The sequence below is a fragment of the Conger conger genome, chromosome 12 (assembly GCF_963514075.1).
Source record: "Conger conger chromosome 12, fConCon1.1, whole genome shotgun sequence".
Taxonomy (NCBI): domain Eukaryota; kingdom Metazoa; phylum Chordata; class Actinopteri; order Anguilliformes; family Congridae; genus Conger; species Conger conger.
Genome location: NC_083771.1, coordinates 27478808 through 27500247, shown reverse-complemented (window position 1 = coordinate 27500247; position 21440 = coordinate 27478808). Strand labels below are relative to the sequence as shown.

Sequence of the window (21440 nt, the reverse complement as noted above, 5' to 3'; positions counted from 1 at the left end):
AGCACAATGTTGGATTCTCATTCTGCTGTGAACAGACTACACAGTTGTGAGGCCAAGCTGCTGTTCCAGGCAGTACACGGTGAGGTTCCTATCGGGACCAAGAGGTCAGGCTTGCCACCTTCAGCCACAGGGTTTGACTGGGCCAAGTCCAGTGGTACACAGCCAGTTCAAACGGTCACAAGTGACACACCTCTGCACCACTGGAGGAATTCCCCACAAATCCTCCGCAGTCTTCCCCTGCAAGTCCCCGGCCCCGGTTGCCATAGTGCCCAACCGGGCGAGTCCTCAGTAGCCTGCCGCCTTGCCCATTTTCCTGAGGTCCGACTTGGCGGCGATGCAGCCTCTGTCCTTCACCACCGCGTTCACCACGTTGAAGTGCCGCCCCTCCACCACCTTGTGGCCATATTCCTTCAGCCGCTTTTTCACCCGCTGAAGCCAGAAACATCAGTCAGCACCACCTCACGCCCATGGATCACATAGACCACAGATCCCGCCTGTCTCCGCCCAAACCCCTTCCCCTTTCCAATCCCAATCCACCCTCTCACAGGACTCAAGCAGAGGTCAACATTACTAAAATGGCGTCCTTTATCAAAGCTGTGGAGTCATGCCGCTCACTAGATCAGTCGGTTGCAAAAAAAAAAGTTTGCTTGTGCAGATGTGCTTTGAAGACGGCAACCATTAGCCAACATTCGCCAACATGTTGAAACTTTTTTCTGTTCACCACAGGCATTAGCTAACGTTCGACTAACAGTTGGAAAAGGCACTGTGTGGCAAACAAAAATGGCTGTCGTCGGGGAAGACAAAACAAAAGTCAACAATCATTTTGCTGTTATAATGCGTAATTTCTTATTTTTTTTTATTTTTTATCCCAGGTAAGCAGCTAGCTAGTATTTTTGGACCTAAGTCGAGTCCATTTGTATTAAATAGGTGTTGGTGGCGAGTGAAATGGATAAATATTGTGATACTGTGCTGTCAGAGGGGAGCAGGACCGATACCTCGTTGAACTTGGGCTCAAAGTTCAGATCATTTTTGGAGTTCACAGACACCACAGGGGCGGAGATGGCATCCTCCAGGCTCTTCCCAAACCACAGGTGGTTCATGATAGACTGGGATGCAGTGAGAGGGGGGCAGGGTCAGTGTTTCTGAGTGCATGTTGGTTTATACTCATGGTGCACTGGCATAGTCAGCATCATAATTTCTGCTACAGGGTATTGCTTCCAGCCCTGCTGAGACCATACTGCATACATGCATGGTGTGACATTGGCTCAGGCAGGAAGAGCAGTCGTCTGGCAGTCGGAGGGTTGCTGGTGTGTCCAGGTGTCCCTGAGCAAGACACCTAACCCCCCAAATGCTCCTGACCAGCTGGTTGGTGCCTTGCATGGCAGCTAATCGCCATTGGTGTGTGAGTGCGTGTATAAATGGGTGAATGAGAAGCATCAATTATACAGCGCTTTGGATAAAGGCGCTATCTAAATGCCAACCATTTACTATTTACAAACAAAATAGTTGAAATTATTGAAGGCATCGTTTATGAAAAATGCAGTGAAATTTCGGGACACTGTTTTCTAACAAAAGTGTTCAAGCAGAGGTTTAAGAAAGTCATTTAGAACTTGTACACGATGACTGCTATGACGTAGTAGCATCAGTGTTTGTAGCGGGAGCAGCAGGAGTGAACTGACCTGGGCCATCGCTGTAGGGATCATACTGCCTCCAGATGCTCCGATCACCAGGGTTTTCCTCCCGGACAGCAGCAGTGATGGGGACATGGAGGAAGGGGGCTGCTCTCCTGGAGAGGAAAGAAACCATTCCCATGATAACATGTTACCATTATCCCATGACCACATCAGGGTACCAGTACTCCATCAGCATCATTATGATATCAGGTCACCACGCTACCATTATTACATGGCATTTAGCGGACGCTCTTATCCAGAGCGACGTACAACGAAGTGCAGATCAATAGCAGACCATGTTACAGTAGCACCCTGATGCATGCACAGGCACACACACACACACACACACACACACACACACATTTCTAACAGTGGGGCTCCACACAGAGGAAAGAGAGAGTCAGTCTGCCGGCTCCTTACCACTGGATATGCGATCCACAAGCCCACAGAAATCCGCTAGCTGGTTGTTTAGGATCACACCAGTTTTGGGAGAGTAGATGGTAGAGCCAAAGCTGTCACAAAGATAAAAAGTCTGAACATCACAATTACACAAGGGCTACATTAGGGGTGACATTGGCTCAGACGGTAAGAGCAGTTGTCTGGCAGTCGGAGGGTTGCGTCATGTGTCCCTGAGTAAGACACCTAACCTTGCATGGCAGCCAATCGCCGTTGGTATGTGTGTGTGAATGGGTGAATAAGAAGCATTGGACAAAAGGTGCTATATAAATAAGAGAGAAGAAGCACACTACACAACACTACACAAAAGTATCATCACCAGGAGTCAGGGACCACTAGCCACAGTGGCTAGTGAGCCAAAAAGTTCATGTCAAACCCTGATCACTACCCTTACATAAAGGTTACATAAAGGCTATTACCCTTACACAAGGGATGCATCATGCTTGCACAGAAGACTCACCACTCTTACGTAATGCTTACACAGTGGATTCAGAATGTCTGAAAACTGCACTTACAACAAATTATGTTACACTTACAATATCATTCGCAGGGACTTAATCATGCCTACAGCAGGGTTACACAAGGGTTACACAAGGGTTACACGTGCACATAGTGATTTAGAGCAGGCAGACATGGTGTAAGGAGGATAGGGTCTCACAAGTGATTTATGGTACTGGTGACGGAGACTGCAGTACCATCCTCTGCCAGTAGGGACATATGTGTTGTGCCTTGATGGTCAATGCTGGGCGTGATGTTGTAATACTCGGGGCCGTGGGTGGTGTTGCTGCTGATCATTGCTCTTACGTGATCAGCAAAGTCATCCTCGATCAGCCTGGAGGCCTCCTGCAGATAGGGAGGCAATGAGCATATCAGTCAACTTAAAGTTCATTGGTGGACTTGATCTGAAGCAGAAAACAGTTGGTGAAGACGACTTATAACCAGATGGATATTTGAGCAGGGGGATTTTTTTCAGAAAATGTGCAGTGGTAAAAACCATACTTGGGAGATGAATAGGTCATGGCCACTAGGGTTGTGATGATACCGTGACCTGGATCAATGTTAAAAAAAAAAAAAAAGAGCAACACTGCCAACAACACTGTTTATGTTTCCAACTCAACCTCACTTGTGCCTACGGCATTTTCGGTAAACACGACTGGATATCATGGCAAAATTTGTAACGACAGTCATAGCAACTCACTTTTGGCGAGCTGAATTTGGGATCTCTGATACACTTCTTCTTTGCGTTTGCAAACTTGTAGGCCTCGGCAAACCTTTGATAAGTCAGAATCTGCTGATCACCTTCCATGGAGGAGCTTGTAAGGTTGAATCCTGCACACAGGAAAATCAGACAGACATAACTGAACATGTGTTCGCTGAACATGAACCCAGATGGGACACCTGCGGCCAGCACTGCCCATGCCATTCCAGTGATGCAGAATGTGTTGCTATGGATAATGTCATCAGAGTAAATGGGGTCACATTTGTATGTATGTGTATAGTAAAGTGAGTGATACAGCTATTCTAATGACCGTATTAATTACCTACAACAAGGGTGTCAAACTGAATTCCCAGGGGGCTGCAGTGTCTGCAGGTTTTTGGGGTTTCTGTCACGTTTCATGTTTGTCATGTCATGTTTTATGTTTAGTTATTGTCTTGGTTATGTTACTGTCATGTCACCTATTATGTTAGTCTAGTATCACCATGTTTTTATGTTTTATGTTATGTTTCATGTTTTGTTGTTGTTACAATTTAATTGTTAGTCTTGCCATGTCATGTTATTTAGTTTATTGTCTTATTTTGCAAACTTGTTATGTCACAATTTATGTTTCATGTTACGTTGTACTGGTCATTGATTAGCATACACTTTTTCATGTCTTTCTGCAAATCTTGCATTCCTGTTTTCTCTCTCTCCCTTTCTGTCACTCACACCCTAATTGTTTCAATTTCCCTTGTCTACTTACTAATCTACTAATGCTAGATCAGGATTGGGTGATACTAACATTCTAATCATGTGTTCATGTTACCTTACGTTTCTTGTGCATGTCATTTACTAATTTACTAATGCTTGGGTAGGATAGGTTTATTACTAACGATGACTAATTACCTCGTTAACTTGTCAATCCTCCACACCTGATTTCCATTCTCTTAGCTAATTGTCTACACCTGTCTTCACCTGCATATTAAGCTCAGTTTCATGGCTTGTCTTTGTGAAATTGGTTGCCTCCTGTTTGTCAGTGCATCGCTTTAGTGGGTTTGGCAAGCCATTGTCTACCTGTTACGAGCCAAGCCAAGCCTGTTTATTGACCAAAGATTATTGACTTCTGTTTTGTTGAGCATTGCCTGCCTGTACCATGCCTTTGCCTGCTGTCTTTGTGCTTTTGCCCCGCGGAGCAGACTTTGGTCTTGACTCTTGCGCTGTCATCGACCCTGAGGCTGCTTACTGTCCGCCTGTACTTCTGCCCCACTGACAGCTTTCCTGGGTACCAGACTTTTTGCATGGTGTACCGATTACAAGACTGCCTTTTCCCTCGGTACTGCGCTTTGGTTTTTTGGCTGGATTTTACACGTACGAACATTGCTTGTTTTTGACTACGCTCTCTGAATATTCCCCAAATAAAGCCCTGACGGGACTTTACTTCACTATTGTTTCTGAGTCGTGCATTTTGGGTCCAAACCCGTCTCAGTTTCCTTCCAATCAGCTGTCAATTAAGGCCTTGAGAACAAGGTGTGTGGATTCTTCAGCCAATCAATGACTTGAATGAACCACTGTGACCTACAACATAATTATTGGGCCTGTGGTTCTAGCGATGGCTGTACCACCACACAGGTGTGCAATGAGAAAAGCAAGCAGTCTAGAAGGTTCTCTGACATTGTGCAGCACTTTAATTATGCAGTGGCCTCAGTAACCACCCATATGAAAATATGAACCTGCCCAGCCATCTATGTCTTGCCTGAGAAAAATTGTAATTAAAGGCAATATTTTGGTTTTATAGTGTAAATGTTTTGGTTTGAGTCTGGCCACTTCCTGTCACATTGTGTGTCTGTTTTGGTTTAAACTGATTTCCAGTTGTATGCTTCTTTCTCTTGTGACATTTAATTATTTGAATGGCTTTTTTGAAAGTGCTTTTGTAATATGATGTTTGGCCTTAATGCCCTCATATAGAATTTGATTTTGCCCATTACTACTTTCTGATTAGGCACTACTGCTGCCAATCAGCAAATTCCCCCACTGAAGTTCATTCAAAACTGTGACTTTTCCCAACCCTTGGACAGAACTATTAAATTCTAACATTCCTTCACACTGAACTAATTACTCTCCAGATACTGATTCTGTTCACATAAAGATTTTTTTTTCATTCCTACTCTGTCCTTGCCATATTGGTACCAAGTGTGTATGATCTGGTGTGAAAAAGCCTCATAGTCAAACATGGAATCCTGGAATCAGCTTCTCACACCACTGAGCAGCTCCTATAGGAATCCATACAATCTACTGTCACAAGTTGTTATAAATCTCGATGCACAGTGACCTATTACAAGGCCAGAGTGACAAAGCCCCATACATTACATTCTAGGACTGTAATAAACTTTTAAACTACTATTGTTAAGGTTGTATGATTCAGAAACGTTACACAGAGATCAGTCGAATACAAATCTGTTTGATCATCTCAATATGAACGTACTGTAGTTGATTAGCCAATGAACAACATGCATGAACACATGACTGCATGCCTGGCCTGAGGTTCAAGGGGGAACATCGTCTGTAGCCTACGCCCATATTTGGAATTAATCGCTCCTAGGAACAAGTCACCCTTTGCCTCAAAACGTGGCCATACACCCACGTTTCACCTGGAGAGGAAACTTTACCGTTTTGGCACTGACGGACATTCCTGTCAATGCTCACTCCTTAATGTAAGAGCATGTCAGATGATTTTCACTAATCCAATCCCCGTTGTTATGAACACTATAATTATGAACACTATTGTGACAAGCGGTCTGTAGGAGAAGCAGATGGTCTCGGCCCCGCCTACTGCACACGCACCTGGGTTGCGTTTAACTAGCAATTGAAATTGTACTTCCCTCTAGGGTCTTTCAGCACACTTATCCCTCGTTATGGGTATGCACTTTGCACTTTGTTGTAAGTCGCTCTGGATAAGAGTGTCTGTCAAATGCCATTAATGTAATGTAATGTAATGTAATGTAACTACTCAGCCCAGGTGCTTAAAGTGTACTTATTTCCACAGTTATTCCGCACAGGTGTTGGGCCCTTGAACAAGGCCCTTAACCCTGCATTGCTCTAGGGGAGGATTGTCTTCTGCTTAGTCTAATCAACTGTACATTGCTCCGGATAAGAGCATCTGCCAAATGCCATTAATGTAAATGGTAATGTATGTATTATTTATTTTGTGTTGGTGTTGGCGCGCTCTCTCTCTTTGGGGGAAATCCCGTAAGTGCCGCATCCCCCAGGGGAATCACAGGGCGTGTGACAACTACAATTTGCATTTAAGAAATCTCTGAATATTTCTCTATAGGAGCCGGGAGCTCATACCTCTCATAATGTTGAGGACGAAGGCAAGGATGGCGCCCCCAGCCGGGGGAGGAGGGAAGTACATTTTGTATTCTCCCAGGGTCATGCTCCAAGCCTCAGTCACAATCGCTTGGAAAGACTCCAGGTCCTCCAGTGATAATGTCCCTCCTGGAGCGGAGAATCCAAACACACTTTTTAATAGAGAAACAAGCTCACAAATCACTGTCACACAAAAATTCACATACTCGCACACAAACACACACACACACACTGGCCAATTTCAGTGATCATGAATAAGATCCTGAATGCTGCACCCAGCTTGAGGTGGTCGTTCGTGTCAGTTGAAAACGCACTGAATTAAAACCCATACCCCTCCCCAGCACCACGTTGGCGCTATGAACACCCATAGGAAGGTGGGGGAGAGGGGTTTTTATGGGGATTTTAATAAAAATATAAGAATGAAAGAAGAGAGAAGGGATATAAAACTATAAAGTCTAGACTTCGCTGAAACAATACTAGAACATTTTACAGAAATAAAATGTAATTGTTAAAAGTTTTTTATACCGATAAATGTGGAGCCAAGTCACACACACATACACTACAGTGCGCAAATATTTGGACAGTGGCACATTTTTGTTGTTTTCGCTCTGTACTCCAACAAACAAACGGTTGAAATAAAACGATCACTAGGTGGTTAATAACTTGCAGATTTTTAGCCATAGTCCACCCAATTTTATGGGACCAAAGGTAACTGAAATAAAGTCATCACATTTAATATTTCGTAGCAAATCCTTTGCAATCAATGACTACCTAAAGTCTACGACCCACAGTCATCACCGGAAGCTCCTGTGTGTCAGGGGGCCATTTGCCTTCAGCCTGGTCTTCAGCAAGTGAAATGCATGCTCAATTGTCAGGTGAGTGACTTGGCCAGTCAAGAGCATTACACTTTTTGGACTGAAAAAACTCCTTGGTTGCTTTGGCAGTATGTTTTGGATCATTATCCTGCTGCATGAGGATAATGCGTTGTTAAATCCGTTTGCTTGGATCTGTGCAGACAAGATGTTTCTGTATACTTTGGCATTCATCCTTTTTCTACTTTGAACAGTTACATCATCAAGTGGCAGCCATACATGCCCAAGCCATAACACTCTCTACATCATGTTTGACAGAGGTGGTATGCTTGGATCATGAGCTGTCATGAGCTGTGAATTTTTTCAAAGTTCCTCTTTCCATCACTCTGGTACAGGTTGATCTCCAGAACACTGCAACTGCAAACTGTAACCTGGCCATTCTATTCCTGAGGCTTGCCAGCTTGTTTGGCATTGATGAAGGCTGGCTGACTTCATTACTGGTTATGCCTCCCTCCTGTCCCTACAGTTCCTTGCCCTCACTGAGACCAGGATTACACCAGAGGACACCGCCACCCCCGCTGCCCTCTCATCCTCCTTCTCCTTCTCACACACCCCCCGGCCCTCTGGCCGTGGAGGTGGCACTGACTTGCTGATCTCCCCTTCCAGGAAATTATCAGCGTTTTCGCTCACTGACCTATCCCTATCCACCTTTGAATGCCACGATGTCTCAATTACTCACCCTGTTAAACTTTATATTGTCGTCGTTTATCGTCCTCCAGGTCCCCTGGGAAGTTTCCTTGATGAGCTTGACACTCTACTCAGCTCATTCCCTAAGGATGGCACCCCACTTATCCTCCTGGGAGATTTAAACATCCACCTGGAAGCCTCCCAGTCTGCTGCCTTCTTACCACTACTTCACTCCTTTGACCTCTCTCTGCAGCACTCTCCCCCTACTCACAAGGCTGGAAACCTTCTCGACCTGATCTTTCTGAGGAACTGCTCCTCTTCTAACCCAACTGTTACCCCTTTACACAAGTCCGATCACCACTTCATTTCCTTCTCCATCCCCCTAGCCCCTCTGCCTCCCTCCCCTTCCCTCACCCCCACTGTTTCTGTCCGATATAACCTCCGCTCTCTATCACCCTCCTCCCTTGCCCCCAGAGTCACCGCTTCCCTCCCTCCTCTTGAATCCTTCTCCAAACTACCCACTGATTCCGCATCTTCCGTGCTGCTTTCCTCTCTCTCCTCAGCCCTTGACTCTCTCTGTCCTCTTGTCTCCCGGCCTGCTCGATCGTCCCCTCCCAGCCCATGGGTTTCTGACCTTCTACGTTCCTCCAGGCCCAGCCTAAGTGCAGCTGAGAGGAAGTGGAGAAAATCAAAAGACCCATCGGACCTGTCTTCCTACCAGTCTCTCCTGGCGGAATTCTCCTCCGCTATCACCACTGCCAAAAGAAATTACTTCCAAACAAAAATCCAGAATTCCACTCCTAACCCTCGTCAACTGTTCTCCATTTTCTCCTCTCTCCTCAGCACACCTCCCCCACCATCTCAGTCCTTGCTTACTGCTGATGACTTTTATTTTTTGATGAGAAGGTTGCAGATATCCGCAGCACCTTCGCGACCACCACCACTTCTATGCCTGCCTCCCTTTGTGTCTGCCCCCTGTTTCTCCTCTTTCTGTCTCCTTACAGATGCTGATGTGTCTCACCTCCTGCTCTCCCACCGCCATACTACTTGTGCCCTGGACCCCATCCCCTCAAACCTCTTTCAGGCAATCATGTCTGACATCCTCCCGTTTGTCACCTCCCTTGTCATCATTCAAGAGGGCCTACATCACCCCGCTCCTAAAGAAACCCACTCTAGACCCTTCCTGCATTAAAAACTACAGTCCGGTATCTCTCCTTCCTTTTCTATCCAAATCCATTGGACGAGCCGCCTCCAACCAACTCTCTTCCTTCCTCTCAAAGAATAACCTGCTGGACCCCCACCAGTCCGGCTTCAGACCTGGCCCCTTGACGGAGACTGCACTGCTCTCTGTCAATGAGTCCCTTCAGGCCGCACTAGCAACCTCTCTCTCCTCTGTCCTGATCCTTCTTTACCTCTCTGCGGCGTTTGACACGGTCAACCACTCCGTCCTCTTAGCCTCCCTGGCATCTACAGGGATCTGTGGCACAGCCAAATCTTATCTCTCTGGCTGGTCCTCCCAGGTGTCCTGGGCTGGAGGAGTGTCAACTCCTTACCCCCTTGTTACAGGAGTCCCCCAGGGCTCAGTCCTCAGACCCCTCCTCTTCTCCATCTACACGAGATCCCTTGGCCCCGTTATCTCTGCGCATGGCATCTCCCATCATTGTTATGCCGATGACACCCAACTCTTTCACTCCTTCCCCCCATCAGACACACAGGTCTCTACCCGTATCTCCGCCTGCCTGAGAGACATCCAGAGCTGGATGGGCAACCACCATCTAAAGCTCAACCCAGGTAAGACAGAGGTAATCTTCATCCCTGCTTTAACCTCTCCCTTCTCTGATTTCTCCATCTCACTAGGGGACACCACAGTGACCTCATCCCCTAGTGCAAGAAACCTTGGAGTGGTGATGGACAACAGGCTATCCTTCTCCGAGAACATCGCTACGGTGACCCGGGCGTGCAGGTTCTTCCTGTACAACATCCGGAGAATCCGACCCTTTCTCACCACGTACTCCACGCAGCTTTAAAACTTTGGTGCTCGCATACCAGCCAGTTATATATGTATATATGTATATATTCAATCCCTTATCAAGACCTATACACCAACAAGACCCCTCCGTTCTGCCACTTTGTGCCATCTGGCGCCTCCCCCTCTCCACACCTGCACTTCACGCTCACGACTGCTATCTGTCCTGGTCCCACAGTGGTGGAATGACCTCCTGGTGGATGTCAGAACGGCATAGTCTCTGACCTCCTTCGAGGGCAGACTGAAGACCCATCTCTTCAGGCTACACCTTTCCTTCCCCAACTCACCACCATGATTAGCCTTAGACTGTAATGGCACTTATGTATAGATTGTATAGATATTGTTACTTGTATAGGTATTGTTGTTTTATTATTGGCTGTTGTATTGTTGTATTCAGGGTATTCTAGCTGCCGACTGTGGTATGCTAGTTTGAAAGCTGATTGCACTCTTCAAGGGTTCTGATTATCTGTATGTCTACACTAGGACTCGGAACTGTACTGTCCTCTCAGGTCCTCTTTGCACTTGTTCTTGTGTTTGATTTGCACTTTGTTGTACGTCGCTCTGGATAAGAGCGTCTGCTAAATGCCATGTAATGTAATGTAATGATGAGCTCACCACTGCATTCTTACTTCTTCATAATTTACAGTTGATTTTGACACACCTAAAATTTGGGGGAATATGTGTAAAAATGGCTACAAATCCTACACTGTTCACCCAATATATGTAGATGTAAAAACCCTTAAAGTAAAGCTAAACGTCTGCACTCCATAACTCCATTGTCATGGGTTTTATTTCAAATTCAATGTGGTGGAGTACAGAACCAAAAAAAAAGAAAAGAGGCGTATCACTGTCCAAATACTTACGGTCTGCACTGCATGAAATACTTCGCAAACACACTCGCACTCACAAAGGCATGCCGTGACATGGCATGCACCTCATCTGTGCATTTCCTACCTGCATCTTTTATATCCTGGACCAGGTCCATAGCGATCTTGCCTTTGTAGAATGCGTCAGCACCTCGCTCGGCGATGGTCGCCATGGTTTCTGCCAGCTTAGGGTACCTCAGTGTCTCTCCCCTTTGCAGAACTGTCTTGTTCTTATTGCAGAATATCTTGCTGTTAGAACAGAACCAGTGAGAATGTACAGCGTCACTGTAAGAACACATGCTCTGAGAAAGGAGCCTTGTTAGTGCCAACAACTCAAACTGGAAGCAGAGTTCTTGACCGTGCTTCCAGAAGTCCTAAATTTGCAAACAAGTGTAACTTTTGAGAATTCCCGCTGAAACCAGCCTAAGCTGTGTTTTCATGCACCACTTATGGTAAAGCCACAAGTTTGGTTGAGTTTATATGTACTGTTGTGTTCTTTAATGTGGTGCAGAGATGTTAATTGTATTGTTGTGTTCTTGAATGTGGTGCAGAGATGTTAATTGTACGGATGTGTTTTTTAATGTGATGCAGAGATGCTAAATGTTCTGATTGTGCTCTTTAATGTGGTGCAGAGATGTTAATTGTACTGGTGTGTTTCATGGGGACATGAAATCGTCTCTGTGAGCTTGGGAGGTTCAGTACCACAGATTGGACTCCTCCACTTTCTTCTTGATATTTTTGTCATGGAGGTACATTGCTAGGACGGGAGGCAAGGGGAATCCGTCCCGCGCCATTTTGATGGCGGGCTGGAACAGCTCTGCCCAGGGCAGTTTGCCATACAGGCGGTGAGCCTGCTCGTACCCCCGGATCTCCCCGGGAACCCCGATCCACTGGCTGCCTGCAGGAGGGCGACAGAGTGCCTTCATCAACACCAAGAGACGGCAGACTTACCAAGACACCCATTGACTTTACCCATCATAACTTTGCATGGAAAAAAACAATTTATTTGCTTGTAAGGCCATGTAAGGAATACGACTGGTGCACTTTCTTGTGTTCTTGTGTGTATACTGTGCCGAGTCTTTGCCAGCATTCACCCGCCTGTGAAATGTACAGATATCTGTGTGTTCCAGAAAGCTATAAAGAGTTACTGGGGAGGCCCATGTCCTATTGCTTCAGGAATTCAATGACAGACGCCACATGGTGCATGACAGCCCAGTACAGGAGGTTACCGTCTTCTTGGCTGAATCAGAAACGCAACCTGCACAATGCAGTCAAAGTGATGGATCATGGGTTAAACAGAGAGCAATTACGTTAGATGTCACGCCACGGGGGCGTGCATCTTCGGTCGTTAACCGGAGCTGCCAGTAGAACAGACAATAGCCGGTTAACAGCTCTGTGAACTCTTGAGCTCATTGATTCAAGTAATGTGAATGTAAGCAAGGAAATCCTGTTTGAAATCCTGTTTTGCATAATTGTAGCACTTGAATGTTGTTTTATAAAGGGGAGATGGAGGATGCAGCCAAGAGCCCAAGGAACATTCCTTCCCTCAGTGAAGCCTGGAAGGCAGCAACATGTAGAACTAGAAAACTAATCGTGACAGGTTTAGTAAACTAGCTTGCTCAGGAACTTGGATAAAGATATATTGAATAAAAATACATTAAAGAAAAGCTGCCTGTGAAGTAGTATGCACATTCTAACATTTTTGGCATGATTATATTTAGACATACAACTTGAAAAGTCTGCAGTGGTGGTGGTTGCAGAGAATAGCATTACCATACCTGGCATTAATTTGAATTCTTTTGGGCATTCATTCAGCAGGTCTGGTTTGAAAACCTTTGGGACAGTCTCTCTGGAGTTGATAACTTTCACTTTGCCTGGAAGTTCAGAAATATGGCATATTACTCAAATGCCAAAAAACCCTATGCCAGTTTGTAATGAGACATGTTTGTGTCTCCTTACCACTCTTCTCCAGGATGGTGAATATGGCACCCCCGCCCATCCCCATACTCTGGGGGTGCACCAGAGAGGTGCACAGCAGTGCTGCAATGGCGCCATCTACTGCTGACCCACCACGCTTCAACATGTCTCTGTACAGGAGCAAACACAGGCAGCTGACAAACTGACAAAACCCTGTGTGTCCACTCATACACACACACACACACAAACACACACGCACGCAAACGCACGCACACACACACGCGCGCACGCACGCACGCACGCACGCGCATGCATACACACAGACACTCATGCACACACTCACAGTATTATGCGTTAGTAGATAGTACTAGTGGTTAGTGCTTCTAACTACAGCTGATACAGTGCCATCACTTCTCAGGGCAGAAACCATCAAAGACCACAGACATGTGGGAAGAAAAGCAAAGATTGTCACGCATGCAATACAGATGCATAACCGTGAAGAAAACCTTACGACAGAGGTTGTAACAGGCGACTAAACCAGGGGAACCCAGCACTCAAGGCGAAAAAATGTCAGAGTTCATTAAACCGCAGGGGCCACCAAGAAGGACACAAATCCTTTCTTTCTGTAAATCTTTGTTGTCCTGCCAGCTCTGCAGAAGGACTAATCTGTGCTTAATTCACAGCTCCCCAGGGCTTCACAGTGAATGAATCATAATCTGAATTCTTGTTGGGTATACAAAGCATTAATCATTTTTTGTTAATAAATTGTTCTGCCATGAGATTAAGCTGTGTATGAAACCTGAGAGACATGCAGGTTAGGGACTACAGATGGCCTCAGACCCATTGACTTTTTGCCATGGGTGTATGTTTGATTTTGACATTGGTAGGGACACAAATCGGGGAGGTTCGGAGGGGATGTGACCCCCCACTGGAAGCTGAGGCGTTTTGCATTTATGATAGACTTCTGACCACCATTTCATGTCATCTAGAGCCTTAATTTCTAGATAATTATAATGAAAATGTTGATTAATGTGCACTGTCCCTAGTAAGTAGAAAAATAGTGGCAGGAGTCTTCGTTGGACACTGATTTTTGTGTTGCAATGATACACAATATGACTGTTCTTGGAAAGGATCCAGCTTCCTGAATGAGACAATAATAAAAATGTGTTGCTTGGATGTGTTCCCATTTCAACATGCACACACACGTTGTTCACATATTATTGACATTTAATTTAATTTGTGTAGTGGTTTTTGTAGTTTTTTTGTTGTTTTGAGGGGTGGTTTGACCCTTTGACCAAATACCGTTTCCCCTCTTTTCTCTCTAATCCTAGTTAATGAGAAACTCTCTGCTCTGTATGCATTGCTGGTTCTCCCCACTGAGCTGTAGATTGTGTCTCCCCGTGTGCAAAAGGACGGCATTGCTTATACACGCCTCATGTCCGGTAACATGATAATGGTCCTCTGTGATCATTTTTTCACAAAGCAGTTTGAACAACCACTTTCTCTGTTTAGTTATTGGTGGTCTGTGCTTTCAGAGTAGTTTCAGCAACACTGCTGCATAGTCGGTATCATATTGCCGCTCTGTGATTTCCAGTGTAAGACAGACCGGCCTCACCTTGTGCCAAAGGGAAGTGCCTGCTGATTTCTCCACAGGCAATTTACAGTAAGGGGTTTTTTGGGGGTTTTTTCGGTAAAAGAAAATACCAGGACATATTCTTCCTATTATCATATAACTTCTGTTTGTAACTGGAGATGGAGATGGATATTAAGCTTGGGGGGGGAGTTGATCTTTGTCTTCTTAAACCTGCCTAGCAGAGCATGGGTTTCCCCAGTAAGGAGAGTCTCCCTAAGACTCCTTTCCATTGGGATCAGTTCTTCCTTGCTTTTTTTTTTGTTATCTTGCGGTTTCTGACAGTGCTACTGCAGAGTCCTATACATTGGATATATACATTGAATTCTTGCCTGTAACAGTAAACCTGTACATCAGTGGGACTGAATACAGTTCGACTGTAGTAAGAACTGTAGGCCACTGGTACTGAAAACTTATATTGTAATTATAACTCAAGGCCACTGGGACTGAATGCTATTATACTGCTGTTATAACTCTAGGCCAGTCATACTGAACGCTGTTATACTGCTGTTATACTGCTGTTATAACTCTACGCCAGTCGTACTGAACGCTGTTATAACTCTACGCCAGTCGTACTGAACGCTGGTATACTGCTCTTATAACTCTACGCCAGTCGTACTGAACGCTGTTATACTGCTGTTATAACTCTAGGCCAGTGAGACTGAATGCTGTTATAACTCTAGGCCAGTCATACTGAGCGCTGTAACTCTAACCCTAATGTCTCACACCTCCATCTCCACCATCTACTCCCTCTGCTTCCATTTTTCTTTGATATACTGCGGCTTTTAAAAACATGGTTTTCACTTTGCCATCATTTGGCTACCATTGAACTGCTGGAAGCGGTTCTGTTCGTTAGCCTATGATCGGTTCCTGGAAATGGCACAAATTGTCAAGTCAAGTCAAAAACACATGTACCGTTTAGGAAAGGTCATGGAAGATTGTGTTGCAATCAATATAATTAAAGTAGTTGAGAAGAAACAATGGGGTAGGTGTTATATGAATTTGTCATGTCGGCTACAGTCTAACATGCAGTGGAAGCGGCCCCTCACAACATAAACTAGCGAGTAGATCATTTAGGCCTACATATTCTTTGAGAGCTAAAATATCATAGAGTTTCACATGTGCCACCTTTTTGGGCTTAGAGTGGCTCCACTTTTAGAAAGACCACGACTGGTGGTCGATACATGTCCCCTGTGCTGGCGTTAGCAGGGCGACATCCGACCAAAAAAGTAGGCTAATTAAAAACAAGGCCATTTTTTTCTACATAACTAGGTACAGATTGTTACTAATATTATGGACAGCACTTTGTGACTGGACACCCAAATGAGGAGTTCAACAGTATAATGTTAAGGCTTGCTGTCGACTTGAAGAAATGGTATCTGATCTTCAGCAACAAACTATTATTGATTGCAGGAGCTGGCTTAACATTTAACTGGGTAACAGTTAGCCTATGTTTCTTGAACTGAACAATTATTTTTAGTATATTAATGTGTAGTTGTGATGTTGTGATTGAACATGGCGTGTTCAACTTTTAAAATAAGTGTCCAGTTTGGCAATATTTAGATACTGATGACAGTAATTTGTCTGTCGTAGTGTGTGCGATACGTGGTGCCAATCTTGCTTATCACAATTCAACCAGAGCAGTGTTAAAACACATGCGATTGAAGCATCAGCGGATTGCACAACAGCGGAAGGCAGGCAAGTTCCTATAAGGTCATTCACTAGCCCAGCCAGTCGCAAATGTGATGCAGCCCGAACTGAAAAGATAACAGGAGCTCAACAGTATAATGTTAAGGCTTGCTGTTGGCTGTCTCCAGCAACACACTATTATTTATTGCAGGTGCTGGCTTAATGGTATGAGTAACAGTTAGCCTATATTTGTTGAATTACACAATTATCTTTAGTATATTAATGTGTAGCAATTTTTTTTATTTGGAGAATCTTTGAGAGAGACCGGCAAAGGTATACCTGCGGATGCCAGCAACATGCAAAGAAGAATACACTGGAACACGACACCACTGTATTTTGAATAAAAATTAGTTGTTCGATTTTGTATTAGTCACAATAATTAATCTCACCAATCTTCAACATCTTATTAGTCTTATAATACTAGCAATCTTATTATTCTTTTTATTTTTTGACGTAAATACATGTTTGCAGATCATTGGTTTGAATAGGCGACAGTAGTTGCCTTAAAATGTGCTCTTCAAAGTCCCATTCAGCAGGCAAATTTGAGTAAAGGATTCACTAATGTGCTGCACCTCTGGATCTGTGTGTCTGCTAATGAGTGTGTTGGCCACCATAATTATCCATAAATTAAGGCTCTAGGTGACATGAAATGGTGGTAAGAAGTCTATCATGAATGCACAATGCCTCAGCTTTCAGTAGGGGTCACATCCCCTCTGAACCTCCCCCATTTGTGTCCCTACCAATGTAAAAATCAAACCTACGCCCATGGCAAAAAGTCAATGGGTCTGAGGCCACTGTAGGGGACCAACCTGGTGTGTCTCTTTACAATGTGATGTCAAACTGATTATTGAATCAAAAGCTTGCATGCATTGCGTGCATTCACACAGAGTGAATACAACATATTGGGAAAAGCTTGAGAATATTGTGAGCAAAAGGCTCCTCAGTGCCTGCATTTGTGTGGAGAGTGAAGATAATTGTTTGAAGAGAACCAGAGCTCAGGGAATGTATTTGAAGTTGTGATCACTGCATAACTATATTTGCTGTCTTTGAACACAGTTGCCAACAATACAACAATGGAGAAAAACTTTGGCAGGCTATTCCTGAAACTGGGGTCATTATGACTAAAAACGTCTTTTCCAATGGATTTGGTGAATGGTTGGAATATATACTGCTCCTTTATCCAAAGCGCTGTACAATTGATGCCTCTCGTCCACCCATTCATTCATACACACACTCACACTAGGAATGTGCACGGATATCGTCATAGTGTGCAAGATATGTGGTGCCAATCTTGCGTATCACAATTCAACAAGCGCAGTGTTTAACCACATGCGATCGAAGCATGACGATAAGACAAAACAGCGGAAGTTCCTGTAACGTCATTCGCTAGCCCAGTCAGTCGCAAATGTGATGCAAGTTAAAAATGAAAGAAAAAAGACAACAAGACTGATTGCAAATATGACAGCCAGGGACATACTGCCGGGCCTGCGTCAACGCGGAGTATAAAGTCCCGTTGAGAAAATCCATTTTAGAAAAGTTCATTACCAGTTGCAGTTAGACTGCTGAATAATCGGGTTTTCACGTCACATTAGCCTAAGGTAGATAAGCATAATTTTCCCCGCTTTTTAATTTAATAAAATAAAATAAAAAGATTCAATGAAACAGAGATTTTTTTATTATTATTATTTTTTAGGATGGGGGATGACTTGCGTCTGTTTGCCTAAGCTTACAAGGTTTTCGAATGTTGACATTTAATAAATGTCTCCAATGGTTTACAGTTTATATTCCAATTTATTTTTGGACATTTTGCAAACAGATTAATATGTAGGCTAATACTGATATTAGTTAGTTATCAGCACGCAAGAACACAGTTTACTAGTCTATATTTTCTGAAAGATAGATGCAAACTGTAATTGCATTGGAAAAAAGTTATCAATAAACGTGATCTTGGTATGGTCCAGAATGTCTAATTATATTCCTGATTAACCGAATACCCGTTTTTTTCACCTTAAGAATAACCAAATACCAGAATTATTTGGAATGCCTAACTCACACACCAACGGCAATTGGCTGCCATGCTAGGCACCAACCAGCTTGTCAGGAGCATTTGGGGGTTATGTGTCTTGCTCAGGGACACTTCGACACATCCAGGGCGGGATCAAACCGGCAACCCTCCGACTGCCAGACGACTGCTCTTACCGCCTGAGCCAATTTTTTTCAGAACAGTGCCAGAGGATATGAGCAGCCTTTGTGACCTATGCCCTATGTGAACAATCAGGAAAATTAATTTTTCAAATGATTTCTCTTGTTCTTTCTCCTCTCTCCCTCTGGCAGTCACAGTGTGTGTGTCCAGGTGTGTGAGCCAACAGTGGGCTCCGGGCTCAGGTTGCATCGTACACATGCCAGTCCACTGTGTCTACACCACTGCGGTCCACCCTGCCAGCTAACAGGCAAACACACATCTCACTCCTGCATGCTGTCGTAGAGGAAACACACATGTCACTCCTGCGTGCTATTAAAGAGGAAACGCACATCTCACTCCTGTATAAAAGAGGAAACGCACATCTCACTCCTGTATAAAAGAGGAAAAACACGTATCACTCCTGTATAAAAGAGGAAACACACATCTCACTCCTGTATAAAAGAGGAAACACACATCTCACTCCTGCATGCTATTAAAGAGGAAACGTACATCGCACTCCTCGTGTCAGCAAAGGGGAAACACACATCTCACTCCTGCATGTAAGCAAAGAGGAAACACATCTCACGCCCACATAAGAGGAAACACACATCTCACTCTAGAAAGCTGTTAAAGAGAAAGCACACGCCACACTCCTCCATGTCGCCAAAAAGGAAACAAATGTCTCGTGTCATCTTAGCCACCAGAAAGCTAACTGCCCGTAAGGCAGAAATGAGGAGAGCACTGCTCTGTGTGCCAAGTTGCTGGGGATGGGGGGGGGTCATTTTTCTTGCTATTGAAGGAAACGTATGCCTCACGAGGCATGATGATTTATCAAGCTGGTGGCTCAGTTTCAGCCTCAGGCACCTCATTAAAACACAGATTATTGGGGGAAAAAACGAAGATGGATAAGAACGTTGGCCTGCGGGAACACGCATTTGCCCCATTGTTCGATTCGCCCAAACCAGCATGGAGGTGTGTCAGGTTCCAGATGACTAAAACACATTGTGAAGTATTAGCCATGCAGAGTGAACTAATGCACCCGTTGCCAGAGCGTATGGACTGGGTGGGGGTGGAGGTGGGGGACGGGGGGCGAGGCTGGACTGCCCACGCAGGGAAGGGTGCCAGCTCCTGTGAGCTCACGGCTCAGTCCAGACCTGCACCCCTCTGGGACCTGACTCAATAGCGCTTCAGTGGAAATTGGAGGCCTGTGAACTCTTGTGTTTTCTGCCATGTAATTACATTCATTTTTTTAAATACAACAGTCACCTTATAAGGTTGAGTTGAAATGATTTTTGGCAAACAAAGACAAACAGTAGGATGTCACTGGCTCATTCTATAAATAATCTTTAGCAAACAAGGCCAAATGGACAAACAGAAACCCACTCCTAAAAACATTGTAGGTGCTTCTTTAATTCCAACTCATCGACTCCATTTTATACCACACTTCAGCCTCCAAAAGTACATTAGTACATACAGCCTCTAAAATGTGCATTAGTAATAATTAACTGGCAAGAACTGAAATACTATCCAGTATTGCACAAGCTTAAGTAACAGCTACTTGGAATAGTAACAAAAAAAAACACAAAAAAAAAACATTCTTTTCCCTTCTGTTATTTACAGCATGATCAGGAAGAGAGGTCCACTGCCTTCAATAATCATGAACTACCTGTGACTCACTGTGTGACAACAGCGTCCGCTCCGGAGTCCACAGAGCCGAGACTGTGCGCTTGTTGCTACACCGTAGCCAGGAGGGCGGAAATAGAAGTGCAGAAGATAATAACAGCCAGTAATAGCTATTAAATACTCAAGGATATAACTATACAACACAACCCCATCCTCGTAAAAATCATTGAGGAATTAATTTGCCCCGACCTTGTACATAAATGAAGCCGGATGTTTCTGACAATTTATGTTTTTCAATAGTTCAAGTATAGTATTACAGTTTTTATTAAAACTCTTCGGTCAAAATGTTTTTTTATTTTTTATTTATCTTTTTAGTTTTTTAATGAATGAAAGAAGAGCTCCATGCCAACGCGAGAGCAGAGCAACATTAAACGCCCTTTAAGATACGTGTTAATCTCTTAAACCGTTTATAGCTGCCGATTATAGCACGCGCGATGTCCACAATGTGTTAATATTAATTTTACAGACTTGATATACGAGTGCTGCATCGGACTTATCGAAAGATAATTTGATTTAAGAATATTATGTAAATAATTAGCAAATTGAGTTTAATCCTGCACAAATTATACAACTTGCAAAAGGCCTAATTTATCATTAACTAAAATTATGAGTCATCTGTAGCACACCAATAACAACCGTTTCACAAACAGGATAATCAAGTTAATGGAAACGGGCAGCGTTCGTAAACTACGCACAGCTGAAGCGCTGGGCAGCGAACGTGACAGCTGCTAAGGTTTATTACCTGCCGACCTCCGAGCACATCTGTGAGTCTGCGGCGACCGCTGCGCGCGTGAATTCCCCGTCTGAACATCGGAGCTTGGAAATTAGGACTACACACAATATGACTACCGCAGTTACGCTCAGCAGCGCGAGGCACAGGGAGCAACAGAGTCTTGATCTATGCTTGGTCCGGGCCATGCTTCCTGGAAAAGTTCTAGCGCGTGTTAAGCCTGCTAAGTGAGCGCGGAGCTTTTCAATTCTAACAAGTTCCACCGTGGGGGGCGGGGGGTATACTCCGCCCCCTTCTCAGAGAAAGCACGCTCCAAGACATGGAGCTGCGTCTGAAACTTTTTGGGTTTTCTTCTTAATGGTGTTGTTGGGAGACAGACAGATTTGTGTATTACAAAAACTTCACATATGCATGTTAATGTCCGCAGGAAGCTTCCATTGTTTTACAGACAACCAATAAAACACAGCGGTAGAAATTGCAGCCTATAGGGCAACCCTGTATAACGAATGACCAATCAAAGGTCAC

General features: G+C 44.4%; 1 protein-coding gene across 1 annotated transcript; it reads right to left on the bottom strand.

The window, feature by feature from the left end:
- Positions 1 to 253: 253 nt before the first annotated feature.
- ggt5b (gamma-glutamyltransferase 5b) lies at positions 254 to 21161 on the bottom strand. Its single transcript, XM_061263793.1, has 12 exons — positions 20928 to 21161; positions 13044 to 13171; positions 12863 to 12958; positions 11787 to 11982; positions 11173 to 11333; positions 6676 to 6822; positions 3328 to 3458; positions 2788 to 2972; positions 2094 to 2185; positions 1680 to 1786; positions 996 to 1106; positions 254 to 429 (listed from the first exon to the last, which is right to left on the bottom strand). Exons 1-12 carry the CDS (start codon positions 21101 to 21103, stop codon positions 286 to 288), a joined length of 1674 nt encoding a protein of 557 aa, XP_061119777.1. The 5' UTR covers positions 21104 to 21161; the 3' UTR covers positions 254 to 285.
- Between the last annotated feature and the right edge of the window lie 279 nt (positions 21162 to 21440).